General features: G+C 39.7%; 1 protein-coding gene across 3 annotated transcripts in view; it reads right to left on the bottom strand.

Moving 5' to 3' along the window:
• Window positions 1–22,612, bottom strand: part of LOC135492178 (scoloptoxin SSD14-like) — a 309,652-nt gene that overhangs the window by 226,859 nt on the left and 60,181 nt on the right. For all 3 annotated transcript variants that reach the window (XM_064778427.1, XM_064778429.1, XM_064778428.1), the window contains exon 3: window positions 10,229–10,435. In XM_064778427.1, coding sequence (XP_064634497.1) covers window positions 10,229–10,435 — 207 coding nt within the window. The remainder of the gene's footprint in view (window positions 1–10,228; window positions 10,436–22,612) is intronic.

The raw sequence follows: 22,612 nt of genomic DNA, 5'->3' as shown, positions 1-22,612 counted from the left end.
CCGAGTAACTTTATTCTCTAAAACTAGTTACAATTCCACCATACAGATGGCAGCACCAATCAGGACAGGCCTCACACTTTACAGTTGGTTCAAATATATTAGTATAGGCCCTATTGTAATCTGCAACATTTTCCCCCCTATTGGAGAATCCAATACTTATACATGTATGGCACTTCTTAAAAGGATAATATCAAATTCTGAATTACCAGACTTAACTAAATTAACACTTAACTTAAATGACTTCACAGTATCATTGTCTCTTGCAATGTCATCCAGACTTATACAGTATTATTTTATTTTTTTAATTATTTATTTATTAACCTCCAATATGGGAGAATAAAATTTACAAGTACAAAACATATAAGTATATAATATCACAGTATCACACAGTCATTATTAACAAGTTAAAATCGCGTAAGTAGTATATCTTTACCAAACTTATTCTTTCTTTACTGTAATCTATACAACTTTACTTTGACTATTGTTGGGAGAGCAATGTTTTACTTCGCTTACACTTCTTACTATACCATTACACGTGGTTTTATTTTACTTCTGTATCACATAACTTTTAACAGATTCCAGGAAGTCTACACAGTTCTTCTGTTCATCAACCAAAGATAGTGTACAATTTTCTAATTAAACACACTTCTTATACTACAATGGGACTAAATATTTCTTAAAGCACTGTAGTGTACTAATTTTTTATCTACTGTTTTACAACTTTCCCCAGATTCCACACAAATAGACACGACATCAACATACATACAGACAACATACCTACTGACAACTAAATTTCACAAGACACTGTAAACCAATTTGAACAACCTAAAAAACCTGTATTTTTGTATCTATTTGCACCAATCGAATTAAATTAAACAAATTTCATCACATATCTTAACGCGATTCCTAATTCCACAGTCATGAACAAGTCTTTATTTTACAATCACAGTGAATTTGGGAGTGTCTCAAAACACATCTTTAGAGTGAATGTACCATGACTACAAATCTTATTTCTTGTGTTTTCACTAACTTGTCCCAATTTTGGTTTGCTACTGACATTCTGCGTACTTGGGGACTATGACAGGATGTTTGTAAGCATATGTCAGTTGAGAGTTTTCTAACTTACCACCAATCCGAATTAAACCATCTTTTCCGATGACTGGATTTAACATTAACAATGGTGATGATTTTCCTACAGACTTTTCCTGTTTTAGGTATTCAATCTCAGTAATATATGCTACACTCTGTTCATGTTTCAACAATCCCAGTTTTGCCTTTCCACACTCTTCCAAAGACAGTTTTCCAGAGATATGTTGTTTTGTTTTATTCAAGTTTTGAAATACTCTGAAAACCCTAGCTATGATTCTAATTTCTTTCTCAAGTGTTCTCCATCTCTCCACCTTAAGAATGTCTTCAGGCAACCACATTGTAGCTACTTTCACAATGACCATAGTCTCTGGCTGAAGGAACCGCTCCACCTGACCAAATACCACTTTGTCTTGACCCAGTTTCAATGGTTTAGCTAGCCAACTAGGTCCCGACAACCACTGATTGAAGGAGACCAATTCTCCTGCAAGAACACATCTAGTCATTATATCAGTTGGGTTCCCTTTACCACATTCCCGTTTCCCAGGGCAATGTGACCACTGCTCAACATCTGAGAATTCCTAAATTTCAAGACTCGGTTTGCAACAAACGTCTTCCAACGACAAGACTCACCTTTAATTCAACCTAAAGCTACAGTAGAGTCTGCCCAATACCTGCACATTGTGTCAGATGGGAGTTTCAAAGCTTTCACTACAAAGCTGACCAAACGAGCACACAGGGGGGCACCAAGCAATTCTAATCTTGGGAGTGAGACCTCTTTTACAGGTGCATCTCTAGCGCTGGATGTGACTAGTGAAACCTTATAGCTACCATCTGAACAGGGAATACGCAGGTATACTACAGCTCCGTAACCTTGTTCTGAGGCATCACCAAACCTATAAACCTCAACTCCGGTCAAATTTGACCACAATGACACACTGTAACCTCAGGGAATTTTCGATTTTTGTACCTCAGTCAAAACTTGCACCCACCTCAGAAACCTATCAGGTAGTGGCGGCACCGGGCTAGGACGTTGTCATCCAAATCCAGTTTCAACAACCATAATTCTTGCAACAAGATTTTCAAGTATATGGTGTAAGGGGACAAGAAACCAAGTAGGTCAAACAAACTTGCTATAACGCTCAAAACAACTCTTTTGGTTGTGACAATCTGTGTGGGGATGTGAACTCCATCAAATGCAAAACAATCTTCTGCCTTAAACACTTCAACCCAAGCATCTTTGTTGACACAGAATGTTTTGAATCAAAGTCTTGTATGAACATGTCTTTGATTACTTCAATGTTAGAGCTACACTTTGCCAATGACAGACTACCTTCTTTCAGAAACTCTTGCCCATCACAGAACATCTCACAAGTTTCATCCTCATAATCAGCCCCAGTTATCCAATCATCTACATACAGGTTTTCCCTCAGTTCCTCAACAACTGTGGAGGTTTCAAGATCATAATACTGAGACAGATGGTGCCATTGTGAAGAAATGGACTGCCCATGTTGCCAAATGGGACAGGCAATAATTTCATCACCCTGTCCTTGCCATCTTTTGTCCACAAGAAGCGATGAACATCCTGATCTTCCCTGTTGACAGCGATTTGAAGGGAAGCTTTGGTAATATCACTGGTCATCGCCATCCGCAATCTTCTGAATCTGATTTGAATGTCTAATCGACCTGACAACAAATTGGGTCCCCGACTTATTACAATCATTCAGTGACACTCCATTTGCCCCCTTGGCAGAGGCATCAAAAACAGGTCGGATTTTGGTTGTCAATCTCGACTCTTTTATGACTAGGAATTTAAGTGGGGTAAATAGAATACTGGACTCTCATCACTAGGGACAATTTAGGTCGGGGGTACTTCCTGAATAATTTCAAGAGTCTCTAGTTTGACCAAGGCTTTATCATACCTATCTCTTAAGACTGGGTTCTTAGAGTGTTTACAGTTCAAACTTTGCAACCGGCCTTCTGTCAAATTTCAATTATTTAACAGCGATGACTACATACCTACTATCTTTGAACTCAACTGTTTCGGTGAATTGATTCAAGATTACCGTATCTGTTCCAGGACTCGACTCTCCATTTTCTGTTACACCAATGGACTCCAGATCCAAAAAATTGGAGAGTGTCACATCCGGGATATCTGACAAATTCAGTAAATTTTGACTAACACAGACCATAGCAGTTGACTGACTGGGTGTCTCACTGTGTCCTTTTGAGTAAGATCCAGACAAAACCCACCCAAAGATGGTGTCTTGGTAGGCTACACATTGTTTATTGACTGTCTGCTTGTTCATTGAAGGTGATGCACACTCGATTGTGCCGAAAAATTCATATCTTTGAGTGTATCAGCTCTCTCTCCAAGAAACCCATCAAGTCACTTTCTTTCCCTGCTCCGTTTCGTGCCCACTCCATCGTGATAAAGTGATATTATTGGGAAATCTGGACAAGATGAATTGTGTGAGAAAGAGTCCATACGTGCCCTAACTGATACTGAGGGACACCAAGTTTCGAACATGCGTTTGAATTGTGTCTTGAAGACACCACAGATCTCGTACTGTCTGCTTTTGTGATGGTAAAGTGACATTCAGTGACTCCTGTATGTTTTCAAAGATCAATCCATCTTTATTCCAGAATCGCTTGTTTAAAAGGTTGACAGCTGCAACGCAGTTGTCTTTTGGTGTGCTCAAACCTGCAACCACTGCCTCTAGGAGAGAGGTTAAATATGAAACCTTGGTGATAACCGTATAACCTCTCTATTGGGGACACCCATGGGACTGGGCCCAGGTGTCCGCAATAGAGAGGTGTCCGCAATAGAGAGGTTATGCCAAATCGTCCGATAGGTGGAGTTGAAGTTCCCACCTTGCAGGTCTTGGTTTTCTCTGTGTCGACATCTAGCGTAGAAACTTTGAACCTGTTGGCTGATCGGTCTTTGCTTGTGATGTTGCGTTAAATGACGTGAGCTACTTTGGAACTCAGAGAGTGAATAATCTCTCCAGTAAAAGGTGCCCCTTTTATTGCAAAATCTCCACGACATGTCATAATGTGTGAAAAAACACCATAATTTCTGTCCATCAGCCACCTTTGATTGGTAATAAATTTTTTCTAATTTCTCTACTCACGCATATTCGCCGCAACACTGACAAAACCGCGTGGATTTATGAGTGTCCGTTGACACAATAGGCCTATATGATTAGTTGAAAAAATGAGTAAACAAATGCCGCGGCTTAATTAGGATACAAAAACACAATGCCATGGGGTAATTACGTTGATTAATTGCGCAAATATCTCGCCTGTCAGGCCTACTTGACTCTCGCAGCGCACGCGTTGTTTTTGCCTACTGTCCGTAATTGGGAGGGAAATGGACCAAAAGTTTGCCATCGCCCTGTCCGCAATTCGGAGTAGAGAGGTGTCCACCGTACAGAGGTTTTTGTTATTGGAAATGACTTAGAAAAAAATCGGGACTGGCCGGACGTGTCCGTAATGTAGAGGTGTCCGCCTGGCAGAGGTGTCCGCTAAAGGGGTTCTACTTTATGTCCTTGTTGTCATGAACAATCATTAAAAATTTCTCATAGAATGTTTGCCACTCGGTCAGTACTCCGGAGAAATGTGGTAGTTCCAATTTAGGCAATTTTTCCTGACAGGAACTGGCAGTTTTAACTTTTGTAGTAATACCAGCACGACTAGGACTAGAGGGCTCCTTTTTTACACTTGTTTCTAAAAGTTCCTGTGTCGCACGATACGACATTTTTACTGCATCCCGCCATGTACCATGTGAATCAATCTCAGCCTCTGATTCTTCCTGATCTAATTCACATTCTATTTCTGTTTGAATATTGTCAACTTTTCTTAAAAACCGTTCAAATTCTTTCATGTCCTCTTTTAACCTTCACAGGTTTACAGGTACTTCACCCAAAGTTCGGTCAATTATGTTCAATTAAAATTATGTTCAATTAAAATTTTAAAATTTTATTTAAATAACTGATTTTGCAAACTGCAGCATGATTTGACTGAGGTAAATTTAGGAGGACACAAACAACACAGTTCCTTTTATTCTCTAAAACTAGTGACAATTCCTGTGTACAGGCGGCAGCACCAATCAGGACAGGCCTCTAACTTTACAATGTAGCAATTGGTTCAAATATACTAGTATAGGCCCTATTTCAATCTCCAACAGATCTGGGGACATTGTGCTTACCTGGGAATCCTTTAGTTGCCGATGAAATGAAATATGGAGGTTAAATTGAATTTTAAATATGACAAAATGTGACACCGTCAATGACATTTTTTGAGTTTGACCTCTGTGAACTTGATAAACTAGGTCACAATTGACTTAAATTGGATCAACTTGTACAGATGCCCAATAGGTGTCTCCATATAAAATTTGAAGAATCTCAGAACGTATCAACTTCAGTGGAATTTTAGAGTTTGACCTTTCTGACCTTGGTAACTAGGTCAAGATCAAAATGTTATACACTCTATGTCAATCTTGATCATATCAATCAGTGATGCACCTTTGAGGATCACACAGTGAAGGTTTCTTGATTAAAGCGAACTGGAACCGCCGAGCGATTTATTCAACTTTTCGACTTTCACCGCCCGAGAAAGTCAAACTTCCAACTTCCTATTTGAGTTCAGATTTGTAGCTCCGCCCCCAGTGCTCGAGCATGCGCAGTTCAATTTGTTATCATTGAGAATCATGTGAGAGTCATGCGATCTTTCATTCATGAATTTTCGTAGTAAATTCCATAGTAGTGACGTCACTGAATGATTGACAGCTAGGCGCCATGTTTCATTCATGCCTCGTTCTGATCACCCGATACGCCGGAAATGAAAACGAGGTCATACGAACTGGCTTGCCGGTTCCAGTTCGCTTTAACTGACATTGAGTTTTATGAACCGACCTACTTACACCTGAAAATTAGGCCACATTGACCTGAGTTTTTGTTGATATGTACAGATGCCCAATAGGTGTCAACATATCAAATTTGAAGAGTCTAGGACAATTAATGACGAAATTTGTTAACTTTGCTGAAATTTTAGTTTGACCTCTGTGACCTTCAAAAGTAGGTCAAATCGAAAACCTGTATATTTTATATTGTCATTTAGTCTTAGCAGAAGTATTGACAATAAACATGTCATTGTTCTAGCTATCAACGTTCATGAGATATTGACAAAATAAGGTTTTCAAAGATGGCTGCCTCGAGCCCAGAATGTATGTCAAATGGCAATGATTTTTTTGTGTCAAGTCATGTTGTCATAAGACATCCTCACACCAAGTTTCAACTTTCTAGACTCAATAGTGAGCAAACATGCCCCTATTGTTAACGGACGACGGAAAGACGTGTTGAGATAAGCTCACCAATGAGCTAAAAATAGGTTTTTATTTATCTGTTAGAACTAACAACAGCAGTAAATAAAAGTATCCATTCCTCAGTCAAAGACAGAGTCCACTGTTTTAATTGACTACAGAGCCTTACTGGGCCGCTAAATAATATCCATTTATAAGATGGTTTTTATTCCAATATTGGCATTAGTCATACGCAAGTCAGGCTTCTTGGATTATAATAATAATATAATAATGTCTAGTATTTGTATAGCGCTACTCAGAACGCATTGCTGTTTGAGCGCTATTTGTTGATTTCCACTCATTGTCACTGATAATGCCTCTCGAACAGCCAACACTTCAAGCGCTTCCTAAATGTGTCCTGATTGTCAATCGCAGTTAGTTCCGTCGGCAACTTATTCCACAGCCGTGCCGAGGACGCTGAGAAACTTCGATCCCCGTAAAGTGTCTTTGTTTGCTTTACAGTCAATTTCGAGGAACCTTCGTCCATCAAACGCGTTGTACGAGGGCAATCCAGACATTGATTGACATGATTGATACTAACCGTGATGGAACAAAGTTTGACTTGCACGAGGATGTGTTTTTTCCGGGAAATCTTTACCAGGAACAAATTGTAAACATGCCTGAGTCAGTTCGTTGGCCCGATTAAGTTGGTAAATGATCAAAAATACGGGTATTGGAAAACTGTGGATTGGACTGGGAAAGTCTGGACTGACCGTCATCGCTCTCCACCTCCACCGCCTGTGTGCTGTCAACATTATGACATCTGAGTGGGAATTGGGAGCTGAGACTATGTGCTAAAGTTGGTTGTTGGGGAGTGCGTCCTTCGGTAACGCACTTGGCATGCAGAAGGGTCACTTAGTGTGGCTAGCTATTATGACGCAACAATAAGCACAAATGGCGCGGGGAAGATATCAAGGCTCACGCCACATATCTATCCCTTACACCATGTGGAGAGGTGAGTGTCCAACTCATCCACCCGGGGGTTGCTGGTGAAAACTTGCGCAGTTAGGGGATTTTTATTCTGACGCACTACCTCGTGCTGGAGGTTAGGCCTACGCTGTAAAACTGAAGAGAAAAAATGAGCTCTAAAGACACCCATTAACACATATTATATGAAAATTATATTATATGAAAGTGCAATTCAACGAACCCAAAAGGAAGTCCATATAGAACCCATGTAAAACCTACATATGCCCAGTTTGCCCCCATCCGAAAACCCGAGAGCATATTCCACATTGGGTCTGGGTGGGGAAAAGTGGGGACCACATTTGCCCATTTGGAACCCACATTAATTACCCACATAGGTACCCATATGACTGCCCTCACTTGCCCATACATTAGCCATATGGGGCCCATAAATTTTCCTATACGGGACATTACGCATGATAATTTCAGGGCTTGGAGGTCTGAAGTTAGGGGGTTATTTTTTATTGCTTTTATTAATCGGCTTTTGGACCACGACAGGTTTACTTGAGCCCCAAAACCACAAACCTATGCCTGTTTGACTGAAACTTCCTCATTTCTTTATTTTTAACAAACCTAATTCACAATTTCTAAATGAAAATAACTATTCATCTGGTATGGTGAAACCAAGCATTGATTTTGAACTGAAGAATTTTCGTATATATATATAACCATGAGCTGGTTAATTTGGTACAGGGCAGTTTTCCATTTCCAACAAATTTAATTTTTTTTTTGAAAAATAATTTAACTTCAGGCAACAGGATACCCACGACGGCTTAATTTGAGCACCAAAACCACATAAGAAGCCAATTAGACTGAAACTTCATCGTTTTCTTTATTTTTAACGAACTTAAAATTCACGATTCTTTCAGAAGAACATTTTTTTAAAATGGAAATTACCATACTGGTATGATACCAGTATGGTAATTTGGTGAAAATTGATGGTGAAACCATGCATTGATTTCAAACTGAATTATTTTTGTATAACCACGAGCTGATTGGTTTAATACATGTTCTTGACCTAGGGTCTATTCAAATGTACTTATTTCAGACTTATTTCAGAGGTAAGACATAAAAAGTGGGCATCCGTTTTCTCCTGCATAAAATTTTTTTAGAATAAATTAAGAGAATGTAGAAGCACAAATAACCGAACACTTATGCCAAGTCTTGGTTAACATGTATCATGAAGAAGAAATAAAAACCTAAAAACTTTCCCGAAACCAATCGCAGAGCAGAAATAACTAATGTTAGAAACAATTAAATGCTTCTATTTCAACATAGATGTCGGTGTCAGAAACAATTGTCACAATTAGTTCAAAAGAAATGTTCAAGAAATTGGTTTTATTTTGGAGAGACAAAGTGCAGACACTCATTCTTGGGATGTTTTGTGTACCAAACTTTTTAAATTTATTACGCCTGGTGGCTATGAACACCCAGTGATGGGACGAGGGAGGAGCATGCAACTGATGCTGTTGATACCATTTTGAATATGTGTTATCATTATCATCATCATTTATCAAAATATAATATAGAACATCAGGCTGACATCTCCATGTGTAAAGTTTTGAATTTGTATATCCTGGTACATTTTGCGTTACCGTCATTGTTGTCTTTCGTCTATTCCTTTGAAATAATGAAAAGGCCAGGAGCCATTGAGCTCACCGGTATTTAGGTAACGACTTAATTGACAATGAATGTTTCTTGAGATATGACCGAGGAAGATGCTGAGGTACTACTAGTATCTGTATCCTAATCATAGGGCACTTCATATGTCATTGCAGTTAAGAAACATGCCATAGTAAGGCCGCCAAACAGTAAATTCGTGGCATTTGACGTCTATGACCTTAAAAAGTAGATCAAATCAAATACCTGTATAATATGTAATGTATCCTTGCTTGGAGTACCAACAATAACAACTTTATCGAATACGCATCACTAATGAGCGAGATATCACACTTTCTAGGTTTTCACTTTTTGCCCCCTGGTGACAAAGTCGAGAAACAGATCAGACCAAAATTCAGTGTCAGAGGTAACCTGACCTAGGGGGTTTGTGTACAAAGTTTCAAGCCCATAGCCCTAGCAGTTACGAAACGTGCCACAGTTACGCTTAAACGGCCAATTTACGCCATTTGACCTCTATGACCTTGAAAAATAGGCCAAATCAAAAACCTCTATGATATGTGATGTATCCTGGCTGGGAGTACCTACCATAAACATTTCATCAAAAGCAAATCACTAATAAGTGAGATATCACACTTTTTGTGTTTTCAGCTTTGGCCCCCTTGTGGCCAAGTCAAGAAACAGATCAGACCAAAATTGACTGTCAGAGGTCATCTGATCTAGGGGGTCATGCATAAAAACTTCCAAGCTCATAGCCCTACCAGTTAAGAAATGTGCCACAATTACACTCAAACAGCAAATTTACGCCATTTGACTTCTGTGACCTTGAAAAGTAGGTCAAACCAAAAACACATATCATATGTGATATATCCTTGCTAGGAGTACCTACCATAAAAATTTCATCAAATACAAATCACTGATAAGTGAGATATCACACTATTTATGTTTTCAGTTTTGGCCGGACCGAAATTCAGTGTCAAAGGTCATCTGATCTAGGGGGTCATGCATACAAAGTTTTGAGTCCATAGCCCTAGCGGTTAAGAAACATGCCACTGTTTTTGAAATAGGATACAACGGACGATGACGGACACTGTGCTGTCGTATAGACTCATCGTACCGGTGAGCCAAAAAGACAAAGCCAAAAAGAAAATACCAATGACTACCTTCTTGTTATAGAATATTTAACTTTAAACTTACGTTCCAACTTTTGAGCATACTTGAGCATCAGAAGCTACCGTGGCAAATCGATACTTCTTCTCCTGTCCCACACAAGACCCTGTATGAGGCTGGCAAGGTCTGGGTGGGAGTACCAAGTAGATAATGAGCATCACAACAAAGCATATCACACTTGTCAAGAGGATGACCAGGAGGTAGCAGCATGGACGCGCCATACCAGACACTCGGCTAGGAAAAAAGGAATGCACAAATTAACTAAAACGTATCATAAATTCAGTTTTTTTGCCAAAGTTGGTTTTGGCACATCCCGAGTCTTTCAAATATATAGTCAGCTAAGGCAACTATGGAACGTATGACTTCAACATCAAAGCCATCACTTGTTTCGAAAGACGTGCATTAGGACAGCTAGAGCTCTGTCCGGCACGGCACGGGTTGACTTAAGCCAATTCCGCACAACTGGAACTTGAACAAATTCTTCAATCAGCTGTACACACACTTAGCCATCACAAACACTCCGTTGTTTAGATCGACCCGCATGTATGGGGTTGTAGCCAATAGTTCAGCTTTCCCTCCTCCATATTAGGCCATATAAAAACAAGAAGCCCCTGGGCCTGGCGCTCAGCTGAATGTAAAGATGCTCACTTCTGTTTCCTGGGTCAGTTTATATAAATATTCCATCACAAAACTGAGCTAAAAATGGTTTCCAAGCTGGCCGTGTGCCAAATGAAAAAAACCCGAGGAGCTTTGCTCGATCCATCTGATTGTTCACACAACTTCATATAATGAGTGCGATTAAAAGTTGAAGGTTGTTACATAGATTAAATCTTACTAATTGCGATGGTTCCTTTGAGAGTCACAACCCGGTAGACAACCAGTAACTGGACCTTTACATCAATCTGTTAAAGTTCAGCTTCAGACAAACCAGTCCATTAGATGGCCACAACCTAGGACAACTACATCATGTAATATGTAAAGAGCAAGCTCTAGTGAACACTGTTTGACATTGGGGAGCCACCCCCAAACCCTGTCCTTCTGACATATTTAGCCAGTTAATTGGGGGATGAGTCCCTCAAACCTCCTCCCCCGTCCTCTGAAAGTGACAGGTTTTAGCCAGTACATTAGGGGAAGGCCCCCTAACCCCCCCCCCCCCCCCCCCCCCCAGTGGACTTGGAGATTCCTTGGAGACGCTGAATCATAGGCCCCATAAAGAAATAGTCCCCGCCCGCCCCGGTAGCTGTCTCATATCTGCTGACAAAAGCAGCTCTTTGTGGTGAAATAATAATTGAATTTTCCACCTGCTAGCCTAGATATTTGTGTATGTTTCTTCACCAGTTAGTTAATAACGAACTTTGTAGCTTTTATTCTTAATTGTTTTAAACGCGTTTTTTTGGATTCGTTTGGCACCAAAATCAAGAATGGCAAATTTACAATCTGACACTAGAGGCGCTGATGTTGTTCCGGCACGGTAGATGCTAAATCGGATAGCAAGGCGGTACGGGAACTCCTACATCAGGGAATTCCTCTATTACTTCAAAGTTCCGGCACTGGGTCGAGTTTGGCAGAGTTACTAGAAATCAAGTGAAGCCCCCCCCCCCCCAATAATTGCGTCACGAGGAAGGAAACAATGGGATTCACGTCCGACGTGGCAACTGTGGGTGCGGTGCGTCATGAATGCAGGATCGGCCAACGCGCGGCCCATATGGAATGCGACAAACTGTACCGGAACCAGAATTGTCATGGGTCTGCACAATTTTTTTTTCAGATTCGATGGACATGATGGATATATGCATTTTTATTAACACTTTATATTCAGTGTATACAGTTTATGGCTTTACATACAGTGACTACATACAGTTTACACTTTACATACAGTGACTACGCCATAGCCCACTACTCACTTTACCACCAAATCCAATATTTTCAGGTCTATGACTTCCTGGAAGATCTTAGCGACCATTGCCCAATCTCAGTAAATATCAAATTTAAGCACTCGTGTAGCGGCTCTAATCATTCTACTGATTATAACTCTTAACTTAAATGTATTTCCATCTAAATTTTCATGGGACGATGAGCTATCCCCTAAACTATATATGGAAGCTCTTAAAACCAAACCCATTCAAAGTAAATTGGATCACTTGACTCGGACAGTCAACAACCAAGATGTTAATACTTATATTACTGATTTAACTGAAATCCTCACATCTGCCGCTGTAATTTCATTGAAAGTCAAGTCAAGGTGGCCAATCCAAAATATTCGTACATCCCAAACAAACAAAAACAAAAAATGGTTTGATAGAGACTGCACTGAAATGAGAAACTCTCTTCAAAAATTAGGAAAACAGTCAATCCAGGACCCAAAGAATCCCTTTATTCGTGGTCTTTTCTACAAACAGAAAGCTGTTTACAAAAAAATCCTGAAACTTAAGAAACGCCAATCCAAACAGGCTATTATCGATAAATTGGAGTCTTTTCAGAAAAAAATCCCAAACTCTACTGGAAAAAGATTGATGATTTAAGGAATTTTGAGAAAACATCCAATTTCGAAGGGGCCGTTCAAGTCCCTGATGATTTTATGGTTAGCCATTACAAAAATCTACTTGCCTGTGAACCCCCCGCTACCCCCTCCACTATGATCAATGACATTCAATCTATGAAGACTGAGCCGTTCTTCTCTGAACTTGATTATGCAGTTAAAGAGGAGGAGGTTATCAAAGCAATCTCTCGTCTTAAAAAGGGCAAATCAGTTGGCCTTGACCGAATTAGTAACGAAATGATCAAAGCTTCCAGCCCCTTCCTAACCCAAATATACATGTATACAAAAATCTTCAATCAAATCCTAAATTGTGGCCAATTCCCACTGAGTTGGTGCTGTGGTCATATAATTAATATCTTTAAAAGTGGTGACAAGGCTGACCCGGCGAACTACCGAGGGATAACTATAAACAGTTGCCTTTCTAAAACCTTCACTTCAATCCTCAATACAAGGCTCGATCTATATATCAAAAATAATTCCTTGTCTAACCCTTTCCAAATTGGCTTTAAAAAAAGGCACGAACTGCTGACCATATGTTTATCCTGCGTACCCTCTTTGAAAAATATGTCCGCGGTAACAGAAAAGCCCTTTACGTATGCTTTGTAGATTTCAAGAAAGCTTTTGATAGTATTTGGCATATAGGCCTTTATTTCAAATTATTACGTTATAACATTCGAGGGAATTTCTTCAGAGTGGTTGAAAATATGTACAATCATGGTCAATCCTGTATAAAAACGGGAAATCATTACACTGACTCATTTAAACATACTACTGGGGTTAAACAAGGAGAAATCCTTAGCCCAAATCTCTTTAACCTTTACATAAATGACCTCCCAGACTGTCTCCCAGTGGACGATGATACACCCTTTTTAGATAAGCAGGATATCCATTGTTTAATGTATGCTGATGATCTTGCCATCTTCTCACTCTCTCCAGCCGGCCTTCAAAGGTCTCTTGATAAGCTTGGGGAATACTGCATTCAGTGGCATCTTCAAATCAATGTTAATAAAACTAAAATACTTAAATTTAGTGGAAACAGTCATAAATGTAAGGACAATTTCTCCATTAACGGTACTCATATTGAAAATGTATCACTCTATAGATATCTTGGGGTCCTCTTCAGTTCCTCTGGCTCTTCAACTATCACCAAACAAAATCTGGCAAGTAGAGGAAGAAAGGCCTTATTTAAACTAATCTCATCCATCCGAAACTGCAACCTCAATCCATCAACTGCTTCAAAACTATTTGACCAACTGATAAAACCCATATCCAACTATGGAGCTGAAATCTGGGGCCCTGAGAATTTCTTTAAAATGGGCCAATCCCCATGGGATGCCATGTTTGGTAAAAAATTGGATCTTTCTCCTATAGAAAAACTTGATATGTTATTTAATAAATTCACCCTTGGGGTGTCAAGACGTTCCCCTAACCTTGCAGTTAGAGGAGAACTAGGTCGCTTTCAAATTTTCATTTCCATTGCTATGGCTACTCTTAAATATTATATTCATGTACAGCAATCTGCCAATGACTTTCCATTGCTTTCCCACGCACTGAATGAGTCTAAAGAAATAGATCGGAAAAACACCTTTTCCTGGTATTCCTTTGCTAGAAAACTATCTCATCAACTGGGATCCAGTCTTGACAAATGTAATGTCAAAACCATCAAGTTCAAATTAAGACAAACATTTGTAGTCTATTGGAAAATGGTGGAAACCCAAAAGGATGGAGGCAAATTGCTCCTTTATTCCAACATTAAGAGCCACTTCCTAATGGAAGATTATCTAAATGATATTAAGATAAAGGCCAAAAGGGCAAGATTTACTAAGCTTAGAATTAGCGACCACAACCTTGAAATTGAAAGAGGACGCTATTCACGCCCTAAAACCCCCAGAGATGAAAGATTTTGTAACTTTTGTAAAAATGATTTAAATCAAAACATTATTGGGGACGAAGCCCACTTTCTCCATAGCTGTCCCAAATTTAAGCTTATAAGAACCACTCTGCTGTCTTCACTTCCAGACAGGATCCTTGGGCTGGACAAAGAGAAACAGGTCTTCTATATCCTTAATTCTAGTGGTGAAACATTAACCCAAGCAGCCAACTTTATTTATGAAGCCTCTACATAGCTTTCCATCAAAACTAAAACTTCAACTTAATAGATGTTGTCACTACTTTTCCACATCGTGCCTGCTTCCATTCCACAGTTTCATCTTTTGTAATATACATATTTTATAACGCATTTATTTTGCTGTTATATGATTTCTCTGTAGACTCTAACGCTTTTTTTATTATCATTTGTAGTCACATCACCTCCGTACGCTGATGGTCAGGGTACATTTCCTAAGACAGATCCCTGCCTGTTTTACTTTCCTCTGCTTCTTCTCTCTGTCACGCACCAGTTTATTGTATTTTCTTAACCTATATGAATGTAGTATTCATCTGGCTCAATAAACTGCTTTGAATTTGAATTTGAATTTACGTAACCATTACACTCACTACGTTGTGTGAGTTAATATGTAAAGAGCAAGCTCTAGTGAACTCACACAACTGTATGTCCTAGCAGACGATTTTTAAATACATGATGTCCCACACCCGCACTTCAGTGGCGCCGGTGTGAATAAATCTACTTGTGTGAATGGTCAATGGCTCATGACGTCATGAAATAATTGCGTCACGAGGAAGGAAACAATAACTGTGGGTGCGGCGCGTCATGAATGCAGGATCGGCCAACGTGCGGCCCATATGGAATGCGACAAAACTGTACCGGAACCAGAATTGTCATGGGTCTGCACAAATTTTTCAGATTCGATGGACATGATGGATATATGAATTTTGTTTACACTTTACATACAGTGTATACATACGTAACCATTACACTCACTACGTTGTGTGAGTGAATAAATGTAGTCTGGACCTTTGTATCAATTCCTTCTTAGTGCAGGTTGTGAAAACAGTTAGTTGATGCGTTGTCGTTGGGGCATACAGTTAAGGACCTTAACATCAAATCCTTAGAAGAGCAGGTTGAGACAAACCAGCCCAGTAGATGTATGGTCACAACCAGAAACAGCCTGGACCATTACAAAAATTCCTTTGAAGTGTTGGTTGGTTGCGACAAACTAGTCCTGTGAACATCGTCCAGCCTAAGCCAGAACAGCCATGCAGTAATTGCCATCTGTTTTACATCAGGGACAACCAATAGTTTCAAAGTGCAAGGCAAAGACCAAGGGGTATGATTTTCTTAGCTCACATTGATAGCGAGTAAAAACTTAACAGATACACTTGAATTTTTCAACTGCCACACACGGTTTTCTTTATTTAATAAATTTTGAGGTAAGTACTACAGTGAAAAAGAATGAAATACTAGAATTGACTAGTTCTTCTGATGACCGCGCGGGTAAGCACTGAAGTTAGATGGGAGGTGTAAGGTATTCGTTTGGTTCTATGAGTATGAGTGTAGCTCAGTTCTTCTCTCGTGGTGATCTGTTATGTTGTCATCAAAAACGTTCAAATGCAACTGTAGATTATTCCTGTTAAACACGATGAGAAAATATTAAATTTCTATAGCCAAGTCTTTACAAGACCAACAACAACTGATAAGGCGCTAATGATTATTGATCAAGGTAAAGGTAGGAATTACTTTGGAAGTGCTAATGATCAAGGAAGTTCATTAACATGATTGAGAATAAAGAGTGTGCACGTGCAATGTACAGTGAGCACGTGTGTATCGCATTGTTTGTTGACATTTCAAGTCTCCGGAGTAGATCGTCAAATGCGCTGTTTATTTACATTGTCAACCTTACCAGATGACTTCAGAACGATGTTTATTATTGTCTTGTTTATTGACATTAGTTCTGCTATGTGACAAGAGAGTTATTTGTTGAGTAATCCGTCTTTTAGAGTCAGACTTTGACATCGTTTTACATCAGATACTGCTGCCATTTTGACAACTTTAGGTATCACTTGACAGTGACTTAGCACTTGACTGTTACATCTGCTTGTGCATAAATTAAACCCAGTTTTGTCGGGCAATAAAAAAGTGCGATATCTAAATAAATTGTGGGTGAAAATGTAAAATAATTAAATACATTCATCAAGGATGGACAGCAGGAGCTTGGACTAGAACAAGCTGTGAAAAGAGGCAAAATTTGTCATTTTCGTATTGTTGCGTTTACTGTACATTTCTACAAAGACACTGCATCGTGACTTCAATATTTCGAAATGAAGGTTGACTCGATTCAAAGGTTGTATTTACAAAATTGAGTTGAACTCCTCGCTAACAGAGCTTACGAACAAGTGTGCTGAATCTTTACTATGAATGTGAGAAGTTTCATACCATAATTAATTTCAGTAATGGCTGAAAATATAAAATTTGTCACTTACCTAAAATTAATCCGGTCCAAATAATGAAAAGGCCAGAGGTCATTGTGCTCACCATACAGATATTTGGTGGTTAGGAATTCATCCTGGTTCAGAAACATTCTACATATATAATATATAAGTCAAACCAAAGTGGGAATGACATGTGGTGTATCGTTGCTTGGAGTACCTACCATAAAAATATCATCGAAAAAAACAATTCACTGATAAGCAAGATATTGCACTTTTTACCGTTTTACCTTTTTAGTTTTGGCTTCATGGTGGCCAAGTCAAGAATCATATCAAAATTCAGTGTATGAGGTCACATGACGTAGGGAGTCATGTGTACCAAGTTTCAAGTTCATAGCTTTATCGGTTAAGAAACGTGCCATAGTTACACTCAAACGGCCAATTTACGCAATTTGACCTCTGTGATCTTGAAAAGTGGGTCAAATCAAAAACCCGTATGATATGTGATGTACCCTTGCTAGGAAAACCTACCATAAACATTTTATCGAAAAGGAGTCACTCATTAGAGAGATATCACATTGACACCTTTTAGGTTCCCATTTCTGGCCCCCTGGTGACCAAGTCAAGAATCAGATTAGACCGAAATTCAGTGTCCGAGCTTATATGACTGATGTAGGGAGTCATGTGTACCAAGTTCACAGCTTTAGTGGTTACGAAATGTGCCATAGTTACACTCAAACTTCTAATTTACGCCATTTGACCTCTGTGACCTTGAAAAGTAGGTCAAATCAAAAACCTGTATGATATGTGATGTATCCTTCTTAGGAGAACCTACCATAAAATTTTATCGAAAAGGAGTCACTCATAAGAGAGATATCACAGTGACACTTTTTAGGTCCTCTTCTCGGCCCTGGTGGCCAAGTCAAGAATCAGATCAGACCGAAATTCTGTGTCAGAAGGAACATGACATAGGGAGTCATGTGTACCAAATTTCAAGTTCATAACTTAAGTGGTTAAGAAATGTGCCATAGTTACACTCAAACGGCCAATTTACACTGTTTGACCTCAGTGACCTTGAAAATTAGGTCTAATCAAAACCCGTAGGCTATGTGATGTATCTTTGCTCTTAGTACCTACCATAAAAATATCACTGAAAACAAGTCACTATTAGGCAAAATATTGCACTTTTTACTTTTTTAGGGCGTCCAGAATCTGAAGTTACAGATAATGAACTACAGCATTACTGACGCCCTCTGTTCTCGGCCAGTAAAATTTTCTCAACAAAATCACATAATAAAGTCATCAGAACTAGTGATATTCTACTTAACACGTCATCATCCTGTGTGTATGAGTTTGTTCAGGGCTGCGCAGTATACATTGCTCAGTGTATTAGTGCATTGTGGAATTTGAGAGGCGCCTGAAGATTATCTTGCCATGTTTTAATGATAAGAAGGGTCGCAGTGTTTAGCCACCGCTCACTACTTAATTATATCATCTTAACTCCGATCTTAACAACAGAAAAACCGGTGTTATCCGCGCAAAAGGTGTTTTGACGTGCCTAAAAGCAGTGTATCATTTAAAAACCTCACCAACATCAAGTGACGAAATGTGCTACATTTGCTGGAATTTTAGAGTTTGACCACTGTGACCTTCAAGAGAAGTCAAATCAAAAACACGTACATTATGTTATGTAATCTCATCAGAAGTGCTGACAGTAAAAAATTCATTGTTCTAGCTATTAACTTTCATGAGATATTGACAAAATAAGGTTTTCAAAGATGGCCGCCTGGAGCTCAGAAAGTAGGTCAAATGGTGACGATTTTTTTTGTGTCAAGTCAACTGTCATAAGACATCCTCACACCAAATTTCAACTTTCTAGACTCAATAGAGAGCAAACGTGCCCCTATTGTTGACGGACGACGGACGGACCCACGGACAACGGACAAGAGGTGATGAGATAAGCTCACCCATGTGAGCTACAAACGTAATGAACAGATAGGCATTCTCCAAAGTAGCAACAATAGTCAAGCATAATATCTCTGCTAGTATTGGCTTCCATTGCACGTGTATTGCATGTATAAATGTACGCAAATGTTCGAGGCAGGAATGCTCGAACAAAATGCCGTAAATGTGGCAATTAACTAAAGATATTCGAGTCCACTGTAATGTAACCCTGTTTAATATTCCTCAAGTGAATATTGATTTCAATTTTGAGCTGATTAAAATTATTCAAGGGGCCAAAACACACCTCGTCGTCTGCATGCACCAACCTGATCACACAGCAATTTTCTATACGCTACTAAAATAGTGCGCATAAAACACCTCAAATCGCTTTGTTTCAGACAAGAGGGAATTTTTTCAGACAAAGACTTGAGTTGAAATGCAATTTGACAACATTTTTCAAATTTTGGAATAAATGAAACGGCCAGGGGCCATTGTGTTCACGGTAGGCCCCTATAGATATTTGGTTGTTAAGAATTCATCCTGGTAAAGAAACATTCTACATGTATAGTATATAGGTCAAACCAAAGTTGGTATGACATGTGATGCATCGTTGCTTGGAGTACCTACCATATCATCGAAAACAAGTCAATAATAAGCGAGATATTGCACTTTTTACCTTTTTTAGTTTTGACCCCCTGGTGGCCAAGTCAAGAATTAGATCAGACCAAAATTTGGTGTCAGTGGTTATATGACGTAGGGAGTCATGTGTACCAAATTTCAAGTTCATAGCTATAGCATTTAAGAAACGTGCCATGTTACACTCAAATGGCCAATTCACACCATTTGACCTCTGTGACTTTAAAAAGTAGGTCAAATCAAAAACCCGTATGTTATTTGATGTATCCTTGCTAGTAAAACCTACCATAAACATGTTATCAAAAACGAGTAGCTCATAAGGGAGATATCACAATTTTTAGGTTTCCACTTCTGGCCCCCTGGTTTCCCAAGTCAAGAATCAGATCGGACAGAAATTCATTGTCAGAAGTCACCTGACCTTTGGGGTCCTGTGTACAAAGTTTCACGTTTATAGCTCTAGCAGTTAAGAAACGTGCCACTTTAAAACCGGATACAGACGATGATGACGGACAGAGCAGTGTTGTATAGACTCCCAGAGGTGAGCCAAAAACCCACAAAAACTCTTGTTACATCACCATTGCGTCACTCGCCAGATTTATGAGGTGGCGCTGCCAAAATTATGACGTCGTCCACGGCATGCTATGAAAATGGCTTCTCGGGAGGACCCATGAAAGTTATGGGAGTTTTTTTTAGAGAGCACGGACAAGTTTCTATCTTGAAGAAATCCCATCCAAAACCAGACCGCTGAATTTAGGTTTCCATAATTTATCAATGACGTGAATGAATACCATAAAAGCTGCATTTTGTTTTCGTTGGGCTTCGCCTTTTATCAATGAAGCGAATGAACAGACCCCCTCAGAGGGTTGATGCCGTACATTTTCAATATTGCCGCCGCATGATCGGCCGCATTGTGATAGATGTGACTCTCACAGCCAAAATATAGCTGCTAATAATGATGCATCAGTTTTTATCCGGGTAAGATGATAAAGGTGCTTGATATGTCGCATTGAGCAAAATGTGGCGAATAAATATATATAGACCCCCCTAAAATGATCGCGGATGCCACGGAAGCAATCGTAATTTCAAAGAATGATTTATATAACTGCATCACAGTAAGACCAATCAGGCCATGTTTGCGTACCGTGATTCAAAGAATGATTTATATAACTGCATCACAGTAAGACCAATCAGGCCATGTTTGCGTACCGTGACGCTCAATCGGTAGGTCTTTGTGTATATATAAATTAAACGATGTATTGGTGGCTTATATGGTCAAGATGAGCTTAAGACTAAGGCAACATGAATGGTCCAAAAATCAAGGAAATCGCGTCATCATGACGCTGTCCGACATGTCCAAGGTCATGAATCTGGCGAGGGACGCAATGGTGACGTTAAGTTTCGTGGATGTGCTATTTCACCACAATCAAACTGCAATGGCAGCAAATTCAAGCAGGGACGGAATGACGTCGATAAATAGTTCCGGTCATGCGCAAGGAGGTTGTCAGATAGGTTTTCCTAACTCGTATTTAAACACCCTGAAAGAGTGAAATCGACGACTATGGTTATGTTAAGGGACAATATAGGCAGCAGTAGGCAGGCAAGATAAAGTTACACGAAAACACCAATAGGGGTCTCTCACATCTCACAGTACATCGAAACGATTCCTACTTGTACGAGGAATATATTTAGTGCTCAATCTAACATGACCAAGGGCCCTTACTGTGTATATTAGTTACATGAAGATGGCTAAATTGGCCCATGCTCCTGCCTATAGTCCCCTTTTAATAGGCTGTGCACCGCTTGGCCACTCTCTGTATGAACGCGCTGTGTTTGGATATTGAATGAGCATTTGGTTATCAGAGCAGTCCCCAGCACGGATCAAAAGGTCCCCAGTAGTGATCACTCTCTCTGGACCCCAATCTATTATTGTGATAAATCGGCCCCTGTTTGATGCATTGTGTTATGTACAGTACAGTGTGCATGTGTGTATCGCATGATTGTCTAAAAGCCGTCGCTGTACGTTAAAAATTTGAAATTGTAATTGAATTTTAAAATGTCCAATTGCGAAAGGCCTAAATTTAATTTCAACATTGCCGTTGTAAGTGTAGATGTTTGGGGTCCCCCTCTTTAAACCCTCTATCACACAGACTATACGAATACTAAAAATAGGCTACCAAGTTTAAACAAATTTGTGTTAACAATAACGCAGTGGCTGAGAGAAATGCAAATGCCCGAAACACCCATCATAAGTCTGCCGAAAACATGATAGTCTACGGCGAAACAGTGGCGCTGCCGTCAGTCTGTCAGCAGAACACCGGAAGTGCTGGGTTATGAGTGTGGGTACACATATAATTACACGTGGGAGCATACCTATGTTCCCCGGTACCTATGTTTCCCCGGTACCTATGTTCCCCGATGAGGTACCTATGTTCTCGGTACCTATGTTCCCAAGGTACCTATGTTCCCCAGGTACCTATGTTCCCAGTACCTATGTCCGCAAAGAAAAGTGTGTTTTTTGTGATACGGTTTGTGTCCACAAATTTCTGGAAAGACCTCACAGAATGAAGTCACTGAATTCCAGGAAATTGCAATTCCCAGAAATCTCCCAAAAAGCAGAGTTTCAGTATTTTTTGTTTGTACAAAAAGACATTTTTACTCAGTATAGATTCATTGTTTCGTGATTTAAAGGCCAAGGTGCACGCGCCTTTGCTTTAAATTGGTACATACACTGTATCATAAAAACTATATGGGGGACATAGGTACCGAGGAACATAGGCCCCCCCTAGGTACCTCTTGGGGGAAGATAGGTACCTCTTGGGGGAAGATAGGTACCTCTTGGGGGAAGATAGGTACCTCTTGGGGGAAGATAGGTACCAGGGAACATAGGGATGACCCCATTACACGTAGGCCATGTCCAACCATACTGACGGAGTATCCCTGTGTGTGCACATGGAGGTCCTAATAAT

The sequence above is a fragment of the Lineus longissimus genome, chromosome 8 (assembly GCF_910592395.1).
Source record: "Lineus longissimus chromosome 8, tnLinLong1.2, whole genome shotgun sequence".
In the NCBI taxonomy this organism is placed as follows: domain Eukaryota; kingdom Metazoa; phylum Nemertea; class Pilidiophora; order Heteronemertea; family Lineidae; genus Lineus; species Lineus longissimus.
Note: the sequence above shows the minus strand (reverse complement) of the source record. Positions and strands in the feature narration are given on the sequence as shown.